The sequence below is a fragment of the Gorilla gorilla genome, chromosome 9, assembly GCF_029281585.2.
Source record: "Gorilla gorilla gorilla isolate KB3781 chromosome 9, NHGRI_mGorGor1-v2.1_pri, whole genome shotgun sequence".
Taxonomy (NCBI): domain Eukaryota; kingdom Metazoa; phylum Chordata; class Mammalia; order Primates; family Hominidae; genus Gorilla; species Gorilla gorilla.
This window is the reverse complement of record NC_073233.2, coordinates 18,777,761-18,797,845: the sequence shown is the minus strand read 5'-3', so window position 1 is coordinate 18,797,845 and position 20,085 is coordinate 18,777,761. Positions and strand designations below refer to the sequence as shown.

The following is a 20,085-nucleotide window of genomic DNA, read 5'->3' as shown; positions in this document are numbered from 1 at the left end:
TTCAAATCAGGAAGTGAATAAATGGAGTTAAGTGTTTTAAGATCCAGGCATTGTCTGGGAAGAAGTAAAAGTAGCAATATCTATTGGACTCTGATAAATCAAGGATCATGTTGTAATCTCTAGGGTAACCATTAAAGGAATAATAAAATAGTAAATGTAAGTACCAAGATAATGGAACGAAAATTGGAGTCTAGGTGCTCCATTCAGATTTCATAAATTACATGTGATCTATATCTGTCATATAGAAGGAAGCTTTTCTTTTGTATTCTGTTATCTATTTATTTTACTGGGTTGCTTTTTATTGAATAGCTTAAAAACCCAGGATAGAGGTAAACCAATCATATCAAAGCAAATTAAGGCAAAATTCAAGCCCAAAGTGGCTTTCACTAGGAAAAGATATTCTTCCTAAATGTGAAGGCCATCTGTTATGGGTTGAATTTTGTCCCCTAAAAAAGATACGTTGAAGCTGTAACACCCAGTACTTCAGAATGGGATCCTGGAAGTAGGGTCATTGCCAATGTAATTAGTTGCTAAAAATTGTTTTAGGTCATACTAGAATATGGTGGGCACCTAATCCAATGAGACTTGTATTTTTATGGGAAGAGGAAAATTTGGACACAGATATGCACAGAGGGAATGTGATGCAAAGATACAGGAAGAAGATGGCCATTGGAGTGATGCAGCCACATGCCAAGGGATGCCTGGGACTTCCAGAAGGTGGAGGAGGCAACAAAGAATCCTCCCCTAGAGTCTCAGAGGGAACATGGCTCAGCAGACACCTTAACTTTGGATTTCTAGCCTCCAGGACTGGGAGATAATAAATTTCTGCTGTTTTAAACCTGCTGTACTTTGTAACAGCAGCCCTAGGAGACTCTCACTCTTCCAGATCACACTGACCTCGGAAAGGATTGGGGAGAGGAAAATCAAGAACTTGGTGTCATCTCAGTGGCCTGGGACATGGACCACATACCATCTAAGGGACAAAATGGCATCCCCTGCAGATCAAGATGAGGGTTTTACAAAAGCCCTGGATCCCAACCAATAGTCAGATTTATTTGACTGCAGCAAAGCAGGAGGGGGAAGAGAGAAGCCAGCCAGAGCCTCTTGAGGATCTTTTTGATCACTGCAAGCAAGATGTGCTCTTAGGGTGAAAGGAATGCGTGAGAAATGAAATGTCTGTGGAGTGGGGGTCTTAAGGGACAAGCCTCATTGCATGTCCCCCTTGGGAACTCCGGAATATTAGTGGTGGCCTTTGAAGGTCAGCCTGCCGGTGAGCATGTCCTCTAGGAATTCTACCTGTCTGGGTGAAGGCTGTCCAGGTGGCAGGGATGGAGTGGGAGAATAGGAATTCTCTTGGTGGGCAGGGAAGTCACAGGACAGGAGGAAGTTGGACAACCTCAGCCTTAGTTGGTAACATGGTAGACTGAGGGCAGGGCTGTTTTTGAGGACCACACAGGATGATGCCACTCAAATCGCCTCTGATTCAGCCATGGGGGAATGAGTCCAAAGTTTTTTGAGACAGATGACCTGCTCACCTACCCTTCAGGGGTAATAATGAACTACAGACAGTGGTGGAGAGATTTTCTCACCTCAGCGTGATAGCTGAGGGCCAGCTGCAGAAGTGAAGCCCTAAAATCAGTAGTTCCTCCTTGGGTGATCTAACAGAGGAATGAATAACACACAGGTAAACAAGAGCACAGCAATGCTTTTAAGGGCAGAAAGCAGTAGGTGTGAGCCAGTGCAGACTCAGCCAGGCAAGGGGGAATACCTGGGGCCCCAGTGATTATACTGGTATGTGGTCCATGTCGCAGGCCACTGAGATTATATCCATGGTCTTGATTTTCCTCTCCCCAGTTCTTTCCTAGGTCAGTGTGATCTGGAGGAGTGAGAGACCCCACTTCCATCTTTCTTGGGGGGAGATATTATAGCTATTCATACATTGGATGTTTCCCCTTAGGGAGGAAGGTTAGAAGTATTATATCTAACAATGAAATGGAACCAAATCACCAAGGCCAGTTGTCGTCTGCTGGAAACACTAAAGGGTATACTTGAAGGAGTATTGGCCAAAGAGCTGTGCAAGGGGCTGGACATCTGGTCAGCAGAGGGCAGTCCAAAGAGATGGTCCCCAAAGAGATTCCACGAGCACTCTAGTGAGTCAGACGAAATCAGAGAGGTGACAGAGTTCTGGGGAGTGAGTTTCCTGGCCTAGTTCACCTGGTAGGTGAGAAGAGCTGAGTTCACAGTAGCTGTTACCATTATCAGGGTCAGAGCGGCTGGAGGAAGGGTGCTGTGATGTTTGGTTTTGCTTTCTTTTATTTCTAAGTGAACTGGGAGAGGGAGTGAGCATGAAATTACAAAGTGTGCCCTGAAGGCTCAGAGATGGTGAGTTGCAGCAATGGCTGAGAGTCTGCAGCTCTGTGAGTATGAGGATGTCAGCTGAGCCCCAAGGAAAAACTTGCAAAGTGCCATCAGAGGTGGCTGTTGCTTGGAGCTCTTCACTCCCCACATTAGTGCTGGTAAAACAGGAGCTCTCATCTGCAGTTATGTATATTTGTTGTTGATGCTCAATGGAAAAATAAATCCTTTCAAATATTTGATCAGCAGACAAAAGCTTTCAAACAAATGGGGCACCTTCGTGTGGAATGACGGGAGCTCCTGGGACTCATGGGTTGATTACTGTGATGTGGCAATTCTGGTGTATCCTGCACTCATAGTTTAAGAATATGCATGTGCTGGGGTTAAGAAAAGAGGTAATAAGAACAAACTAAAAGAATGTGACTTGAAGGAAGAGGCTAGATCTGCGCAGAAGGAAACGTTCCTGTTGAGCGAATTAAATACAAAACCAGGTGAGAGAAAGGTGAGAGAAAGGGAGGGGCTGGGGCTACCATAAGCCTCATCCCTCCCCTTCCCCAGCTTGGAAAACAGCTTTCTTTGTTGAAGGAATACACCTGAGGTGAGCCTTCTTCGCTTCTCCTCCCATTCAAATCCAATTTGCTGGTCAGGTAAGTCCTTCTAGATGCCCCATGGTAATAAAATCTCCCAGGTTAATTAACAGACTCCCACACAAAATCAAAGCCTTGCCCAGGCTCTTTCACTGAGAACAAATAAATGAAATGGATGCTGCCCTCAGAGGTGCCAGACCAAGCCCACATGAAAATGTTTTGATTCCTGAGACACAAAACCATTTATTTTTGGTTCATTTCAGTATCTATAGCAGTGCACAAATAACACATTTCCATCCACATGAATAGTTCCCAATTGTTGGAGCAAATTAATCTTTTACAAGCTACTCAGCAGTGAGGTTAGAAGATAAACAGTAGATGAAATCGTACACTTTCCCCTGTATGTGAACTTTCTTATTACAATAAACTCCTACGTTTGAGCTCACCACATCCAATGACTGCTGCTCTCTGTTCATGTGGCGGCCCCGGCTGCCCCCTGCCACCTCTGCCCTGCTGAGGTAGTTCTCTGATCAACCACCTGGGTGGGGCATGCTGCCATTTTCAGTTTGGAAGGAAAAGCCTGTAAATCTGCTTCCTGGGAAGAGAGACACTGCTGAATTGTCATTTGCCTCCAGAATGCAGAAAACATCAATTTCATTGCAGCTCATCAGGGTTGGAAACACCTGCCACTTCCTTTCTCGGTTGCAATTAACATGGTGCATCTTGGCATTGATTGATTCCAAGCAGCCTAACACTGCCAAAGTCAAGGTTTAAATGAACAGTACAACCTGAGATGATTTTTCACAGTTTTAGAAATACAAACTCATTTTTATTGCCCAAGAAGCCCTGTGATAGTGGGGGATATTCTTTATGCTTGAGATAAACGTGAGTAGAATAGGTTGATGCTTATAATAAAAATAGCTTTTCATCTTTGTATTTGGGGATGGTACCTATTTCTTGATCTTTGTATTTATTTGGAGGTGGAGTTAAGGACTAATATTCTTTCTGTATCTCAGCATCTGGCACAGGGCTGCAGAACCCCATGGGCATTCAGAGGATGTTAAATAAATAGACCAATAAATCAATGGTTTGGGAGAGCAAGCTTAAGAAATGTCCTCTTGGCCCAACTTAGGTACAGTTCTGACCTTATAACTATCATAAACACTTTGATTTAACTTAGAAGCTGTGTGAGACTGACTGTGAAATATGACCTGAGGCTGGGCTTTCTGTCCCATTCAGAGTCCTATATAGTTTGGCCTTGATCACATTCACTAGTGCCCTTTTATGGGGCACTGCAGACTCTGTGTGTTTTCCTCATAATCCTACTCATATTGCATACAAAGAAACTGTCTTCAAAATGTACAGTATTTTACATTTTGAGAGTCTTAGAATGCTCTCTCTTGTAAATAAGGAATGGAATCATTTTAGATAGTTCAACAGACACAATATTTGTGTCCATTGGAAATGTTGAAATGGTTTTTATGTACTAGTAAAACAGAAAGGCCAGCGTATATAGAAAACTGTTAAGGATGAAGTTTACGTTTTAACTTGGCCAGATAAAACTGAGCCATAAACCACAGAGCACAGCCTGTGAAAGAAAGTGAACAAATTGCTTCTCTCATCTATTAACAGAATACTAGGGGTCAAACCACCTTCTCTCTTGGCCCTCTTGGGAGATTCATTCTTTGGGATGGAAATATAACAAATTAAAATAAGTGGCAATTAATTCTTTTGCACAATAACAACTCAAACCTGACACGCTTGAACATCATCTGTTAAATGTATGCAGGCATCAAAGGATGCACTTTTATGCAACTGACAGAAAAGACTGGGGCCTGAATATTGCTGCATATTCTAGAATGAAAACTGAAGTTATAAATCTTTTTCTTATAATGAGTTGACATTCTTGTGCATCCATAATCTTACCTCTAAATGCCTGATAGCTGAAATCTTTAATACTATACAACTCACTGCCCCAAACATCTGGGTTATTTGTATGTTAAATAGCTTATGTACCAATTTCTTAGTGCTAATAGGTCTTCTCCAAATTATAACACCTGAAAACCTGACTTATGAGGAAATGATATTATCAATTCTCACCAATACACAAATAAATAAAAATAGATAAATATCCAGAAGTGGTACAGTTTTCATAGGTAGGTGGGTAGGTAGGTGCCTCATCATATTGCCTAATAATAGAATTCAGGCCCTGGAAGACCTGATTCTTATTTTTTTAAAAAAAAAAAAAAGGAAGGAAAGAAAAGGAAAAAGAACTGCAACCTTTGGAACTTGCTATAACATAGAAAGGTTGTGCTTAAATGTAACCCAAAGCCTTGGCTGACTCAGAGGAAATCCAGTTATACATCTAATTTCTGGCTTGTGAGCTGGCCAGATTGGTGCGTGCAGAGAGCGTCTCTGACAGAAGTGGTTCATGGATTGATTTGAGAGAAATTTGGTCTCCAGTCAGAGCCAACTGTTGCAGAGCACCTTTTGTCTAATGACACATTTAAACACTTGCCGAAATGAGAGCGGCCAAATACACAACCAAGAGTTCTTTAGTGTTTCTCTTATCGATAATAGACTAATCTTCAAAGAATCCGAGCAAAAACAATCAAATGTTTTATGACAACACACCACCATATTAAATCTTCTCTTCTTTGGCCCCCATGGGAACCCTCATAATGCCCCAGGAATTCCAACATGTCAGCACACAAACTCCATCTTCCAGCTTTCTTTTCAAACTGAAATGTCATTAAAAAAATTCATGACCCAGTTTGGGATTTGGTAAATAGGGTCACTGCATTCAGCCCTCCCTCTAAGTCAGAAGTGGTTTTGTCCTTGCTCTGTAGAGTTCCTGGGGAGAGGGAGAGATGCTTCTCTCTTTGAGTCTAAGAAGACCACCAGCAAGAAGCATTCCTTCTCTTGTACCCTAGTGTGTTCCGTTTCAGTAGCAGCACCAACCTCACTAATATTTTATCAACAAATAAAAGAAGTTCCCCTCTTTTTTTTTTTGCCATCATCAACACTTATTTAAAGAGTACTTTAAAATCATTCATTTTCTGAAAATGCTTTTCATTATTTTCCAGGGTCCATAAAAAGCATAGCACAGGGACGAAAAGCTTTTCTAAGCCAGCAGTGTTTGGTGAACACTAACAATCCCACCGGCATAAAGTTAAAGTTTTATTTCCTTTTTTCTTTTCTTCTTAAAATAAAATTAAGGCTCAAATGTTCTATTAAGCTCTCATTGCTTATGTATATTATATTAAGGCTTATAAATGCACCTGGTAAATTAAATCCACCCTGGATTGAATTAACACCTGCTATATGAGTTATTTGCTTTATGTAATCAGTAATCTCAAGGTTTCTCCTCTTTCTCTGGAAACACAATTTAAATATTAACCTAATCTTTAAACTGCGGCTGCTTCTTTCTGACATTTGGAAACTGGTCATCCATACAAAAAAGGCAAATATGGATATATTAATGAAAAGGCAGCTTCTCAAAAATCTTAAAGTATGTAACTCAATGAATTGGGAAGGAAAATGATAAAAGTAGCAGGAAAGTCAAGTCTTTGTGTCACTTTCTAGGGAAAACAATGCTGGTCATCTGCCAACAACATCCCCAGTCTGAGAGCCTGGCTGAAGATGACTGCCAATTGCCAAAGAGTCTTTGGGTTTTCTTCATTTTAATCTCTGGAAGGACCCTGGGAAGCTGCCATGCGTGCAAGAGAATTTTAATTTTAAAAAATGCAGTAAGGTATAACTTAAGTTCCAGGGATGATAAATCCTGCAGAAAGACCCATGAGGGTGTGTGGTGCACTTGGCCTGATCCGGTCCCAACGTGCAGCCAGGGAGAGGGACTACGGGCCTCCTCAAGTCCTGCTCAGCTGACAGCCTCTGGAGAATACGAAGCTTTCAAAGTGCTGGTCCTCGGCTTTTTCTCTGATGCGTTGTTCCTCTAAGGAATTGACGAATTTGTCCCTTTGCTCAATCACTTGCATCAGCTCCGTGAATATTTCTTGCTCTTCATTTAGATCCTTCTCATCTTTCTGGCTCGCTAAAGAAAAAAAAGAAAACCACTGGGCTCAGAGAAGATTGGGCCCCAGGAGAGTTCTTGGCATGGACATTCTCGATTGTTATGGACTTGTTCTGCCTTTAATTTTAATGGAGAAAACAAGTAAATGAATTTAACACCAAGGAACCGCCCTTAGAGCGAGAGATGAGAAAGGTGGGTGCGGTGAAGCAGTTCACTCAGTTTTCATCTTGAAGATATGTACAAAGCGACAGGGAAAACCCCTTTGTAAGAAAAGGAATTTAATACCAGCCAAACCCTATCAAATCCCCCAACCTTCCCTCTGCCCCAAAGAGAAGCTAACAAAACAACAAAAAAGGCGGTTTCCATAAACATAGCTGAGTCACAGCAAAGAAATCTGTGAGAAGTTTCTAAGTAAACCACCTGCACCAGTGGCTACTGTTTCAATGACCACAGTCTTTTTTTTTCTTTTTTCTTTTTTTGAGATGGAGTCTCACTCTGTTGCCAAGGCTGGAGTGCAGTGGCATGATCTTGGCTCTCTGCAACCTCCACCTCCTGGGTTCATGTGATTCTCCTGCCTCAGCCTCCTGAGTAGATGGGATTACAGGTGCCTCCCACCACGCCTGGCCAATTTTTTGTGTTTTTTAGTAGAGACGGGGTTTCACCATGTTGGCCAGGGTGGTCTCAAACTCCTGACCTTGTGATCAGCCCACCTAAGCCTCCCAAAGTGCTGGGATTACAGGCGTGAACCACAGCGCCCAGCCAGAATCTTTTTCATGTGTAGTTAATGACAAACTAGCCTTTTGTGTAGGGACCACAGGGAAGCAAAGTGAGGCTACAACTGTCTGATAGGAAGGTGTTTCCACACTGACTTTGCTTTTCCCTTTGTCTTCTCGAGTACCTGACCTTCTTGATAATTGGCCTGAGGCATTCGGTTGCCTGGGGGAGATAGGATTGTTAGAAAATGAAAGGAGAGAGTCAGAAACAAGTAGTAATGAGCTTTGGACACAGAAAACAGGATTCTGAAGCCAGATTTAAGTCTTGTCAAGCAGACAATTGCCTTGGGAGAAGATTTTCTAAATTCCTAGAGCCCCTGTGTCTAACACACGGAGGACTGGGTGGGGAGCCTCTTCCCAGAGTAGAGAGGGTGCCACTTCCTTCATCAGGCTTAGCTCTGAGGTCTGGGCCAGGAAGCAGGTAGGTCTGATGAAAGGGAGACAAAGAAACACCACCCCATTGCACCTCAAGTTTTAAGAAGAAAGAAGAGAGGCAGGAGGGGCAGAGGGTTAGAGCCCCATGCTCGGTCTCTCCATTCTGGGCCTTAGAAGCCCCAAAGGGGACAGGTAATGTCACATCTCGTTGGTGGATGGGCAAAGGACTCTTGCCCTGCCCTTGTTCAGAATTCTGGAAAGAAGCCAGCTTAAAGGTCATCCCTATGTATAAACATAAGGCAGTACTTCATGGTTGGGCAGAGAAGAAGGGTCTGAGTGTGGCCCCTCAGATCTTGGTGTGCTGTATGCGGCATGGGTGGAGCCTAGAAGGGTCCACTTGCCCCACTGTTACCAGAGACAGCTGGCTAGTGGACCTGCCACAGGGTTCCCCCATGGGGCAGAGTGACCCCACAGGAGAGACTGTCTAGCCATGCTGAATGGAGGATGTGCTGAGGTGAGGCTGGGTGAGCCAGGAACGCCCGCAGGCTCTCAGGCACCCCGAGAGAGTGGGCAGGCTATGGATGAGACCAGCACACACCTCAGTTGCAGATGCCACCAGAGAGAGTTGCGGCCCAATGATGGGGGATGCCATGAGGGGACTGAATAAGCAGAGCACCCCACACAGAGTCCTAATGCCACCACAAGGTCACACAGACCTGCCTTTTCCCATTACCTGCCAGTCACCCTGGGGAGAGACAGAGAAGGGAGGGGTGGCATCTTCAAGACTGCACATTTTCATCCCAAAGAGACCGAGCATCTCCTACACGGATTGTTTAAGTTATTGCATCAGATTAAGTTTACCATGGAGGGATAAAGAGTTCCTATTTTTTTTCCTTGCTAATCAGTGGGAGGATGCGTAGGCAGAAGATGAGCTCAGGTACAGACAGAATAAAGAAACTACATTTTTTGGATACATCTGATAGGGTTGAGAAAAACCTATGACCTTCACTTCTTAGTAAGAATTTTTTTTAAAAAGAATCAAAGGTGGCAAATAGTCTTTGGTGGTATTTATTTAGTATCCTGAAACAGAACAAATTAAACTTTTCAAATCTGATACATAAATCAGATATCAGTTAGAACCTATGGTTTATTAAGTTAGGTATATTCCAGGATTACTATTCATCTAATAAACAGCACAGAAAAATAAAAAAAATCCTCTCTCAGTTTAGGCTTGTCGTGGATGGACCCATCTGAGCCCCTCTGACATATAAAAAATGATTTATACCACTTTAGTCTGTACAGTGCTGCTGCATAAGGATTTTGTTAGAATTCTGTTGCTATAAAGAAACAGTCTGCAGATTACTGCCATATGGGAAAGAACAGGAGACCCTGATCTGTGATCTGTTCCTAAATCTTAGCCCTACCATTCACCTTGAGCATGGGATTTAAATTCTCTGAGACTCAGTTTTCTAATTTGTAAATTGGGCGCGAAAATACCTAAATACACATCAGTGATAATAATGCCTAACATTTGCTCAGTACTTGCCCTACACTGGGCAACCTCATAAGGTAGGTGCAGTATTAGATCCCTGAGGTATAGACATTCTTTAAGTTGTTCTTTTAGATCTAGGTCTGAATATGGGAAGGTCATGCATGGATCTGGCACTGCAAACACACAGGTGCAAAACAGAGTGAATATGCCTTTCTGGCAGGAACTAATAAATGCATACAGCAGTCTACTGTGTCAGTTGAGTTCATCTCTACTCTCCTTCCTTCCTGGTGGAATCGTTTTCTCATGTGTGATGCCCTGGCCCTGCCCACGCTGGGAGGGAACGTTTCCTTTACCAGCTGTAGTGCCTGGCAGCACTAGGCCCGCCTTTCTCTGGGATCCCAAAGCCCTTCTGATGTGGCCTTCATCTCACTGAACTAGCATTACGGAACTGGGGGTGTTAGTCCCCCCAGTGAGACCACAGACTCCTAGAGGGCAGGGCTTGCTCTTCATCATAAACCAGGACCACAGTTCCCAGTAAATGTGTGTTAAATGAATGGGTGGATACGTGAATGAATAAGTGAACATAGGACTTTGTTCTACTGCCACACGGGATGGGGGAAAGCACTGCCCTCACAGCCCAAGTGAATGAGGCTAAATGGGGCTTGTGGTGCTGCTGGTGGGAGGCAGGCTGGCTTTGTACTTTCCTCTGACTTGCAGGCTGGCAGGCAGGAAGAGCGCCCCACTCTGGGATTTGTGGCACACGCTGCTCAGGAGCCTTTCTGGGAGAAAGTTCTGAACAAAGGCCCAAGCATACTCACCCTCCTTGAGCATTTTCTCTCTCAGTTTCTGCTCCAGTCTGCTTTGATGATCTTCTAATTCTAGTTCCTGGGCCCTGGGTGAGAAAATGTTCAAATTTTATAAATACTATAGATTTGTGAGGAAACATTGATGAATAAGCCCATTGAGAGTAGCTACAGCATTCTTTTTTCCTTATTAAGACTAGAGTTTTAGCCCATCTTTATTTTTTATTGTAATTATTATTTTTTTGAGACCGAGTCTTACTCTGTCGTCTGGGCTGGAGTGCAGTGGCACCAGCTCACTGCAACCTTTGCCCCCCGGGTTCAAGTGATTCTTCTGCCTCAGCCTCCCAAGTAGCTGGGATTACAGGCGTGCACCACCACGCCTGGCTAATTTTTTTTTTTTTTTTTTTTTTGGAGACAGAGTTTGCTCTTGTCACCCAGGCTGGACTGCAGTGGCACGGTATTGGCTCACTGCAACCTCCACCTCCCAGGTTCAAGCGATTTTCCTGCCTCAGCCTCCCAAGTAGCTGGGATTACAGGCATCTGCCACTGGGCTAATTTTTGTCTTTTTAGTAGAGACAGGGTTTCACCCTGTTGGCCAGGCTGGTCTCGAACTCCTGACCTCAGGTGACCTGCCCTCCTTGGCCTCCCAAAGTGCTGGGATTACAGGCATGAGCCACTGCACCCAGCCTTAGCCTGTCTTTAAACTGAAGGTTCTGCTGCTGCTGGGATCTCTGAAGGTACATGGAAAGATTGCTGAGATACACTGAACTCAAGAGACCAGGGGGAGCAGCTGAAGTCTGCAATGTGCTCTCAGTAGGCTTTGGAAGGCCATCCAGACCACCCTTTAGGGATGGGGTGGGGGTGAGGAGAATAGTGAAGAAATGACTAGCATAGGCCCGGGAGAAGCAATGACAATCAAAAGCTTTTCTCTCTTTTAGGAGTAACTTGACTTAGAGCATTAACTCCAATGATGCCCAAGTCTCTGATTGTGGTACATGAGAAAACAAAATAGAGGAAACAAAAGTGAGACATTTTGTGTGGGTGGGTGGGGGACTTAAAACTCAGGCAACTCTCCAGCTGGCTGTAGGAGAGGTGGAAAGAGTCAGTGATGCTTTGGGGTGGTCAGGCTTGAGTGCTGGGGGCACAGCATTTCCACTGAGAGGAGCAGCAAAGTCAAGAAATGAGGTGAGTCCTCAGCGAAGGTTAGTTGGAACTTAAGTTTTCCATGCCAGGGGATGCCCCATTGTTATCACCGTGGGTGTGTGAGCTCCCCACAGGCTAGCTCATGTGGTAATGTGGAGGCTCCCAAATGCCACTCTGGAGTTCTCAGAAGAAAGGAGGACCACACACAGATGTGGCAGTGGTCAGAGGTGAGAGTTGAAGTTGTGTGATCCCTAAAAGGAAGGCTATAGATAAAGAAACAGTTTGAAGACAGAAGCCTGGAAATACCTACATTTAGAAGCCAAACAAAAAAGGTAACCAGGGAAGAAGCCATCCAAAGGTTGGAAGAACAAAACAAGAAGTGCACCATCACAGAGATAAGCAAGGGATGTTTTGAGAGAAAAGAGAAAGGTCAAAGGTGTTCACTGCAACAGAGACTTGAAGAGGGTGAGGGCCGAGACTAGGTTCCTGGGTTCGACCTGGTGGGGCCTCCTCTTCCAGCCTCCACCTGCCATCTGCATGTGTATCACACATCACCCCTATAGGCGCTGGGGTCACTTTGTTATACCCGGTTACTGGCGTTATTTTTACTACATCTGCTACTACATGGGCCAAGGTCCCTGCTTCTTGTTATCAACCCTGAACTTCTTGCGGCCCACTGTGGTAGCCAATGGAGATGGATCGGTCAGATCTTCCTTTAAGAGAACTTTCTGGGAGAAGCATAATGAGCTCACTGCTGCTGCAAAATCCACTTCCATGTCATGCAGACTGGGCAGAGAGGAGGTGCTGCAGTTGCCCCGTTCCTGCCTGCATGGAATTCCTCGATGGGCAGTCTTTGCACTGATGTTCCCATTGGCCTGGCCAAGACTTTCTCAGAGCTGCGCTGCATCTGGGGCTCCTCCTGCCCAATTCTTCTCCCTCCCCACTCTCCTTTTACAGGCATCAGAACTGCAGTGGAGTCTGAAGACTTCTCACTTCCTCCTGCTCCCTCTCCCTTCATAGGCATTTTCCCCAATAGAACTCTTGTTCTTTGAAGTGTCTTGGCATCCGGTTCCCAAAAGCCTTGAATCAAGATACCAATAAGACATTTCTCCATGCTCATTCAGGGCTTTCTCCAAACTAAAACCCATGCTTTAGCAGAGCTCCTACTAGCCTTTGTCTAGTTCACATGCCAAAGTTTTCCTATTCACCCTCCTTTGGAGAGGAAAGTCCTTCCTACAGTGCGTTGACCAGGGAAGCTGCAGTTATGGGACATAGGCAGCAGCCGTGCCTCCCTGACTCTCAGGCAGACCCTTCTATCGCCATGGAGCTCTTCTGAGTTTTCTTATCACTACTGTGCTATGCACGTGCCTATGTGTTTCCTTTAAAACTACAAGATCCTAGAAGATAGAGTCTATGACCTTATCCATCTTTATTTCCACAGAACCCAGCATAGTCCCTGGTGCATAGAATGTGCTTGACAAATTTTTTACACTTTTAAAATAATTTTTACATTTTTACAATTTATCATTCATACCTGGCCTCAATGCAGACACAGTAGCTATATAAAAAGGGCTTTGTAGTCAGGTAGAGTGGACAAATTACTTAGTTGCCCTGAATCTCAGTATATGCATCAACTTAAAAAGTTGTAATAAGGCTGGGCATGGTGGCTCAGGCCTGTAATTCCAGCACTTTGGGAGGCCGAGGTGGGTGGATCACTTGAAGTCAGGAGTTTGAGACCAGCCTGGTCAACATGGTAAAACCCTGTCTCTACTAAAAATACAAAAATTAGCTGGGTGTGGTGTGCACCTGTAGTCCCAGCTTCTTGGGAGGCTGAGGCAGAAGAATCACTTGAACCCAGGAGGTGGAGGCTGCAGTGAGCCGAGATCACACCACTGCACTCCAGCCAGGGTGAAAGAGCGAGACTCTGTCTCAAAAAAAAAAAAGTTATAATAAAACAAATCATCACTAGAGATGACCCCCCTTCTTCCCAATTCCTGGCATTACCTTCCATGTCAATGGAACTCAATGAATGTAACTCCGGGCCACCTTTCCCAACCCTACCCTTCCTCACTCTCACCCCAGGGGAGGTAAATTTGGGAAAAATAGACTACGTGAGCTCAACTCACTCCTCTCTTTCTCTCCCAGGCTCAGCCAGTCTTCAGCAAACATGTGTTCTCAATAAGCCTTGCCCTATTCTAGGGCAAGGTTTCTTAACCCTGACACTTTTGACATTTTAGGCCAAATAATTATTTTTTGGTGGGAGGAAGGGACTGTCTTGTACTTTGTAGGATGTTTAGTAGCATCCTTGGCCTCTGCTCACTGGATATCAGTAGCACCCCTGCCCCTAGATGTGACAACAAAAATGTCTTCAGACATTGCCAAATATCCTCTGAGGTTATTGCCCCTGGCTGAACCCCACTGGTCTAGGATAACAGCCTTGCCCCTAAGGAGCAGGTGAGTCTACTACCTTTTGTGATTAGGTAGGTATATGTCTAATTCTGGGGTTGGTTAGTGTAGTGGGTTGAATGGTGACTCCCTAAAAGATATGTCCACGTCCTAACCCATGGAAACTGAATGTGACCTTATTTGTAAAGGGTCTTTGCAGATGCAATTAAGTTAAGGATCTTAAGATAAGAACATTCTGGATTATCTCAGTGGGTCCTAAACCCAATGACCCAAGTGTCTTTATAAGAGCAGAAGAGAAGACACAGACACACAGGGAAGCCTGTGTGAAGACAGAGGCAGAGACTAGAGTGATGCAGCCACAAACTCAGGAAAGCCTGGAGCCAGGAAAAGTGGAAAGGGCAAGGACAGGTCCTTCCTTGTGTTTCTGCAGGAAACACAGCTCCCCCAACACCTTGATTTTGAACTTCTGGCTTCCAGACAGTGAGAGAATAAATTTCTGTTGTAAGCCATCCAGTCTGTGGCAATTTGTTATTGCAGCCTAGGAAACGAATAAAGGTAGCAAGCTAATCTGGGCTGTCATACTTAGCCAGGTACAAGCCATTATCATATAAGCCGTTATTGGTAATAAAGATAATATTTTGATGTTCCCTCTATTGACTTGGTTGTCTTATTTCTCACCTGGCTCAGAACCCAGGCAGGGAAGAGTGATAGTATTTATTACACCCCTTCAAAAGCCCTTAAAATTACTTCCTGGGGTTGGGGCAAAAATGAAATGAGACAGCATAAATGCAAGCACCCAGCACAACTTAAGGCACTTCAATTGATACTAAATGTTACTTTTTTCCCTCTAGAATGATGACAGGTATAGTGACCTTCAGCTTTTTCAGAGTGTGGTCACATCCATCTCCACTTTTTGGTCTCCCAACGAGGCTGCAACTGCATTCAGAGAGGACAGCCAGACAGATCTCAGTCCTTCATTCTCTTAAAGCCATAGGAAGTGGTCAGGCGTATGTCACTGAGTCCTTCCCAAGATTTACACTCAGAGGCCAGACACAGCCTTCCCATTGCAGGTGTGTGATCCCTCTTTTAAGATGGACCCAGGGAACAGGGATGGATTGAAAATGCCTTATCCAAATGACCTTCAGCTCCAGACCCATTACCCAAAACCTATTTTAGCCACAGGACTCTGCAGAGAGAAAGAACAGACAGCTAAAGATTCTTTGCACTAATGCCAGCATGATATGCAAGACATAAAATATCAATTTGCCTCAATCACTATTCTGTATGCACAAGGAGAAAAAGTCCCGAGACTTCGGCCTAGGAGGGTAAGCCACCCCCCTTTGCCCCTTTGCTTTTAGGACTCGCTGCTATCTGTGTTGCCTTACTTACATGATTAGGAGCTCCGACTCATATCGCATTAATTTATTCTTCTCCAGAACCAGCTTAAACCATCCCTGCAAAAGCTGTGCTTCATCCTGTGTGCCTGAATCTGCTTAAGAAATCAACAGCAAATGGGTTAGATTGGCGTTTCTCTCCCCATGATCAAACTGCTTTGAGCCACTTTAGCAGGTTATGTTTGTAGTGACAAGGGCTCTGCAGGCAGCAGCTCCCTGACACCTTGTAGGTGCCTCCAGGTTATGGGTATGACAAATAAAACCCACCTGTGCATGCTGTGGGTACATGCGTGGGGGGGTCTTCTTGGACACTTAGGACATGACTACTCCAGTTCCAGTGGTCACATAACCACGATAACACCCCACCACAAACGACCCTCCCCTTGCCTACTTGCATATTCTTTGTAAAACTTATATATGTGTATGCATCACATCCTTCACCAAGGACAACCCTAGCTGCTGGTCATCATTTCCTTCTTCTTTTTCTCCCCCAGATCAAATGCCTACTGAGTGCCCAGGTGGCGTGTGGCTCCTTCCATGGGGCAGGGAAGCTCGTGCCACATTTGGTCACAGAGGAGTGCTGACTGGCATTTTGATTTTTTGAACAAAGAAAAGCCAAGTAATAATAATAAAAAAGTTATTAGCTTTGTGTCTCATGGGGAAAAGTTATATCCATATATTCTTATTACTTAGATTATGACCTTTATTAAACAGAAGAAGAATCACGAGAAAACTGGCACTGCTTCTTAGATATTTAATGTTAGATACTAAATATCTAGGTACTAAAATGTTAAAAGATGGCTTTCGAATATTTCACCCTGAAAGGAGAACACAAGCTGTATGGCAAAGCTCATGGCCATCCTAGAAGGATTTATCCTGGAGGGTCCCATACGCAGAGGGGAAAACAAGGCAGACAGAAGCTTTGTGTGACCTTGTGCAAGTTGCTTAACTTCTCCGAACCTCTGCTTCTTCACTGGTTAAAGTGGAATAATAAGACACACAGGCAATACAATAATAATGAGCTGCTGTTTATTTTGTAGTGATTACATGCCAGTTGATGGGCTATGTGCCTTACATGCAGCACCTAATTTAATCCTCATAACAAACTTTTCTGTAGATACACTTATCATCACCACTTGATAGCTGAAGAAAAGGAGGTTTAAAAGATTAAACTTGCCCAAGTTCACAGTAAGCAGCAGAGCTAGAGCCTGAACTTAACTGTGTCTGATCCTAAACCCACAATCTTCACTGCTATGTATATTTCTCCCTCCCTCCTGCTAAAATAGTCTGAGATAAATAATATGCCTAGTTCATTGCCTTGCACATAGCAAGAAATCCATAAAAATTAGTTCCCTTTTCTCCGTATCTCCTGGACCACCTTTTTATTGATAATAAAACCGGGGCCCAGAAAGATTTACAGTCATCTCTCAGTATTTATGGAGGACTAGTTCTAGGACCCCCTCTTGGATATCAAAATCCATGAGTGCTCAAGTCCCTTATATATAATGACACAGTATGGTCAGCTCTTCAAATCTGTGGGTTCCTCAACTGTGGATTCAACCAACTGTGGATCAAAAATATTCAGAAAAAAATATTTCACAAAGTTCCAAAAAACACAAATTTGCTGCACTTCAAGTACTATGTTGAATCCATGCAAATGAAGTAATTTGTAGGCATTGTGTTTGGTATGGTGAGTAATCCAGAGATGATTTTAAAATATGGGAAGATGTACATAGGTTATACGCAAATACTATGTCTTTTTTTTTTTTTTTTGAGACAGAGTCTTTCTCTGTTGCCCAATCTGGAGTGCAGTGGCACGAACTTGGCTCACTGCAACCTCCGCCTCCCAGGTTCAAGTGATTCTCCCGCCTCAGCCTCCTGAGTAGCTGGGACTACAGGTGTGCACCACCACACCTAGCTAAGTTTTGTATTTTTAGTAGGGATGGGGTTTCACCACGTTGGCCAGGATGGTCTCGAACTCCTGGCCTCAGATGGTCCTCTCGCCTTGGCCTCCCGAAGGGTTGGGATTACAGGTGTGAGCCACCGTGCCTGGCCTGCTATGTCATTTTATATCAGGGTCTTGTGCATTCATACATTTTAGTATCTGCACAGGAGTTCTGACCCAGTCCCACATAGATACCAAGAGGTGACTGTATTTGCATATAACCTATACACATCCTGTAGTATACTTTATATAATTTCTAGATTATTTATAATACTGAATATGATATAAATGCTATGTCAATATTTGCCATATTGTATTGGTTTTTCTATTTGTATTATTTTTTATTGTATTATTTTAATTTTTCTCTAAATATTTTCAATTTACAGATGCAGAAGGGTGGACTGTATATGCAATATCCCAAATTATTTACTTTATGGGCAAACTGGTGCTAGAGTGCAGAGCTTGGCTTCTGTTTCATTCATTCACTTAATAACATCTATCTATCAGATACCTCCTATGTGTTGGTATTGCCTTAGGTACTGGAGATACAGTGATATATTATGTTACATTGCATGAGAAATTTGCAGATAGTAAGGCATTGTGCCTACCAAAAAGGATATCATTAGATACTCTTTGGATCACAGGGACTCAAAGAGCTAGAATAAAATAGAATATTAGAAAACAATCACAATAAAGCAACAAAAAGCACTGTGGGCACACAGGGGAGGGAGGATTTTCCTGATCAGGGTGTGAGGCTGGACTTTCTGAGGGACTGGGGTGGAAGAACAGGTAACACTTTTGAGAGGAAATAATGAGGGTGGAAGGGGGCATTTTTCAAGAAGAGGGAACAACTTGAGGAAACACAAGGGAATGGGGAAGAAGATGGTGGAGACAGAGATTGGGAGGGGCTGAGGGGCATGGAGGGGTGGGCAAGGAGGCCTGGCATTTTTTGATGATATCATCACAGAGCGTAGTGCTAAGGCATTTGCACTTCATGCTATAGAACACAAAGGGACATTAAAGGAGGTGGAGTAGGAGAATGATGTGTGAAGTGTCGTGTGTAAAGGACTAAAGTGAGAAAGGGAGGAGGGAGGGAAATAAAGTGTTAATTTTTCTTAGGCTTCTTGAGTGAATGAATGTATGAGCAAGCAAATTAATAAACATTGAGGGCCAACATCTTCTAAGCATTGTTAGTGGTGCCGGACAGGGGTGAGTAAACACTGGTTCCAGCTCTTTAGGTAACTGGGAGCTCATGGTCCATTGGGGAAAACCAACGTAGCCAAATAGAATACAACATGCCTCTTGTGAGAACACAGGAGGCAGGCAATTAATTGTGTGTGGAGAAAGGGAGGAAAAGCCTCAGAGAGGAGACAGCAGGTGCGCTCAGTCTAAATGGATGAGAGTTTGCCAGGGAGAGGAGGGGAAGAACAAGGCATTCACGGACATTTGTTATTGGATGAAAGAATGAAGTATGTAAGCCAGAGATCATACAGAACATAGAAGTTAAGAATGTACACTTTAAACTCAGACTTGGGATCAAAATGCCACTCCTCTACTTCCCATTGTGCGGGCTTGAGCAATTATCATAGACTTCCTAAGCCTCAGTCTCTTTATCTGCCATGCAGCTGCAGTGGGATTATGCACACAAAGCCCTTATCCCAGTCCTGGCACATAGTACAAGCTCAATAAATGGGAACTGTCACTATTGAAATTATACAATACACATGGTAGAAGAACCCTCCGGGGTCATCTGGTCCAGCCATGAGCCAGTGCAGGAATTCCCTCCGCTCCTCCCTCACAGGTGGCTGCTCTATAATTATCCATGGGATGAGGGAGCTCTCTCCTGTCCAGGAAGCCCATTGCAGGGCTGTGTACTTTAAGTCCTGAAAACTTCTTTCTATCGGCCTTCAATGGGTTGGCCGCTAACCACTGATTCCAGTTTTTCTTCCTGGAGGAAGATGGAAAACAGTAACTGTATATTTTACATGACAGACCTTTAGATATTTGAGGACACGTCTCACAATTCACTAAGTTTGCTCTTTTCACAGCGCCTCCAGATCGTCTGTCATTTTGTCCTAGGAAGGATGCCCATTCTGCTTACCCTCTAATTTTCCAAGATATATCTTAAAGAGAGTCTATAATTAAACACTGTATAAACAACCCAAAATGGAGAGACCCTCTCTCTCACACCTTCATCCTATGCCCAGAGATTGCAGAAGTCTTTTCAGCAGCATCTTCACTGGGGCTCTTATTTACCAGTAAATGAACTCTGGCCTTTCCACAATGGTGGTAGTTAAGTCTAATACCTTCATCTTTTACTTGTGCAAACTGATCTTTTTCATAACCCAATTCAACACTTTATATGCATCTTGTTAAATATCACCTTATTTATTTGACACGTTATGGAGACATCTTTTGAATATTTTATCCAGCTGATACATTTCTCCTGAGATTTCTGCAGAATTGATAAATGGGCATCCTGTACATTTATGTGATATTAGCAAAATGTCAGATGGAACTGGACATGGAAGACAGCCATCTGGCACATCATTAGGGACCTTTCTCAGCCTTTGGATGAAGCCGACTCTATATGCACCAAACTGGTGTCATCCAGCCCACATTGCTATATCTTGTCTATGAGGCTGTTAGAGAAATGACCAAGGTCAAAATAATTTCCTGAACTGAAGCTCCACAATGTCTGTCATGTTCATTGGCACTACAAACCTTGCAACTCCATCATGAAAAAGAAATGACATTTGTTTTTCACAGCTTCTCACGA

At 43.7% G+C, this 20,085-nt stretch overlaps 1 protein-coding gene across 1 annotated transcript in view; it reads right to left on the bottom strand.

Annotated features, from left to right (window-relative positions):
- Positions 1-3,157: 3,157 nt before the first annotated feature.
- Positions 3,158-20,085, bottom strand: part of MICAL2 (microtubule associated monooxygenase, calponin and LIM domain containing 2) — a 254,029-nt gene continuing 237,101 nt past the window's right edge. Inside the window, exons 35-37 of the mRNA XM_055356265.2 lie at positions 15,357-15,456; positions 10,434-10,507; positions 3,158-6,996 (exon numbers count right to left, since the gene is read on the bottom strand). Of these exons, the coding sequence (XP_055212240.2) occupies positions 6,812-6,996; positions 10,434-10,507; positions 15,357-15,456 (359 nt within the window). The 3' untranslated portion in view covers positions 3,158-6,811. The remainder of the gene's footprint in view (positions 6,997-10,433; positions 10,508-15,356; positions 15,457-20,085) is intronic.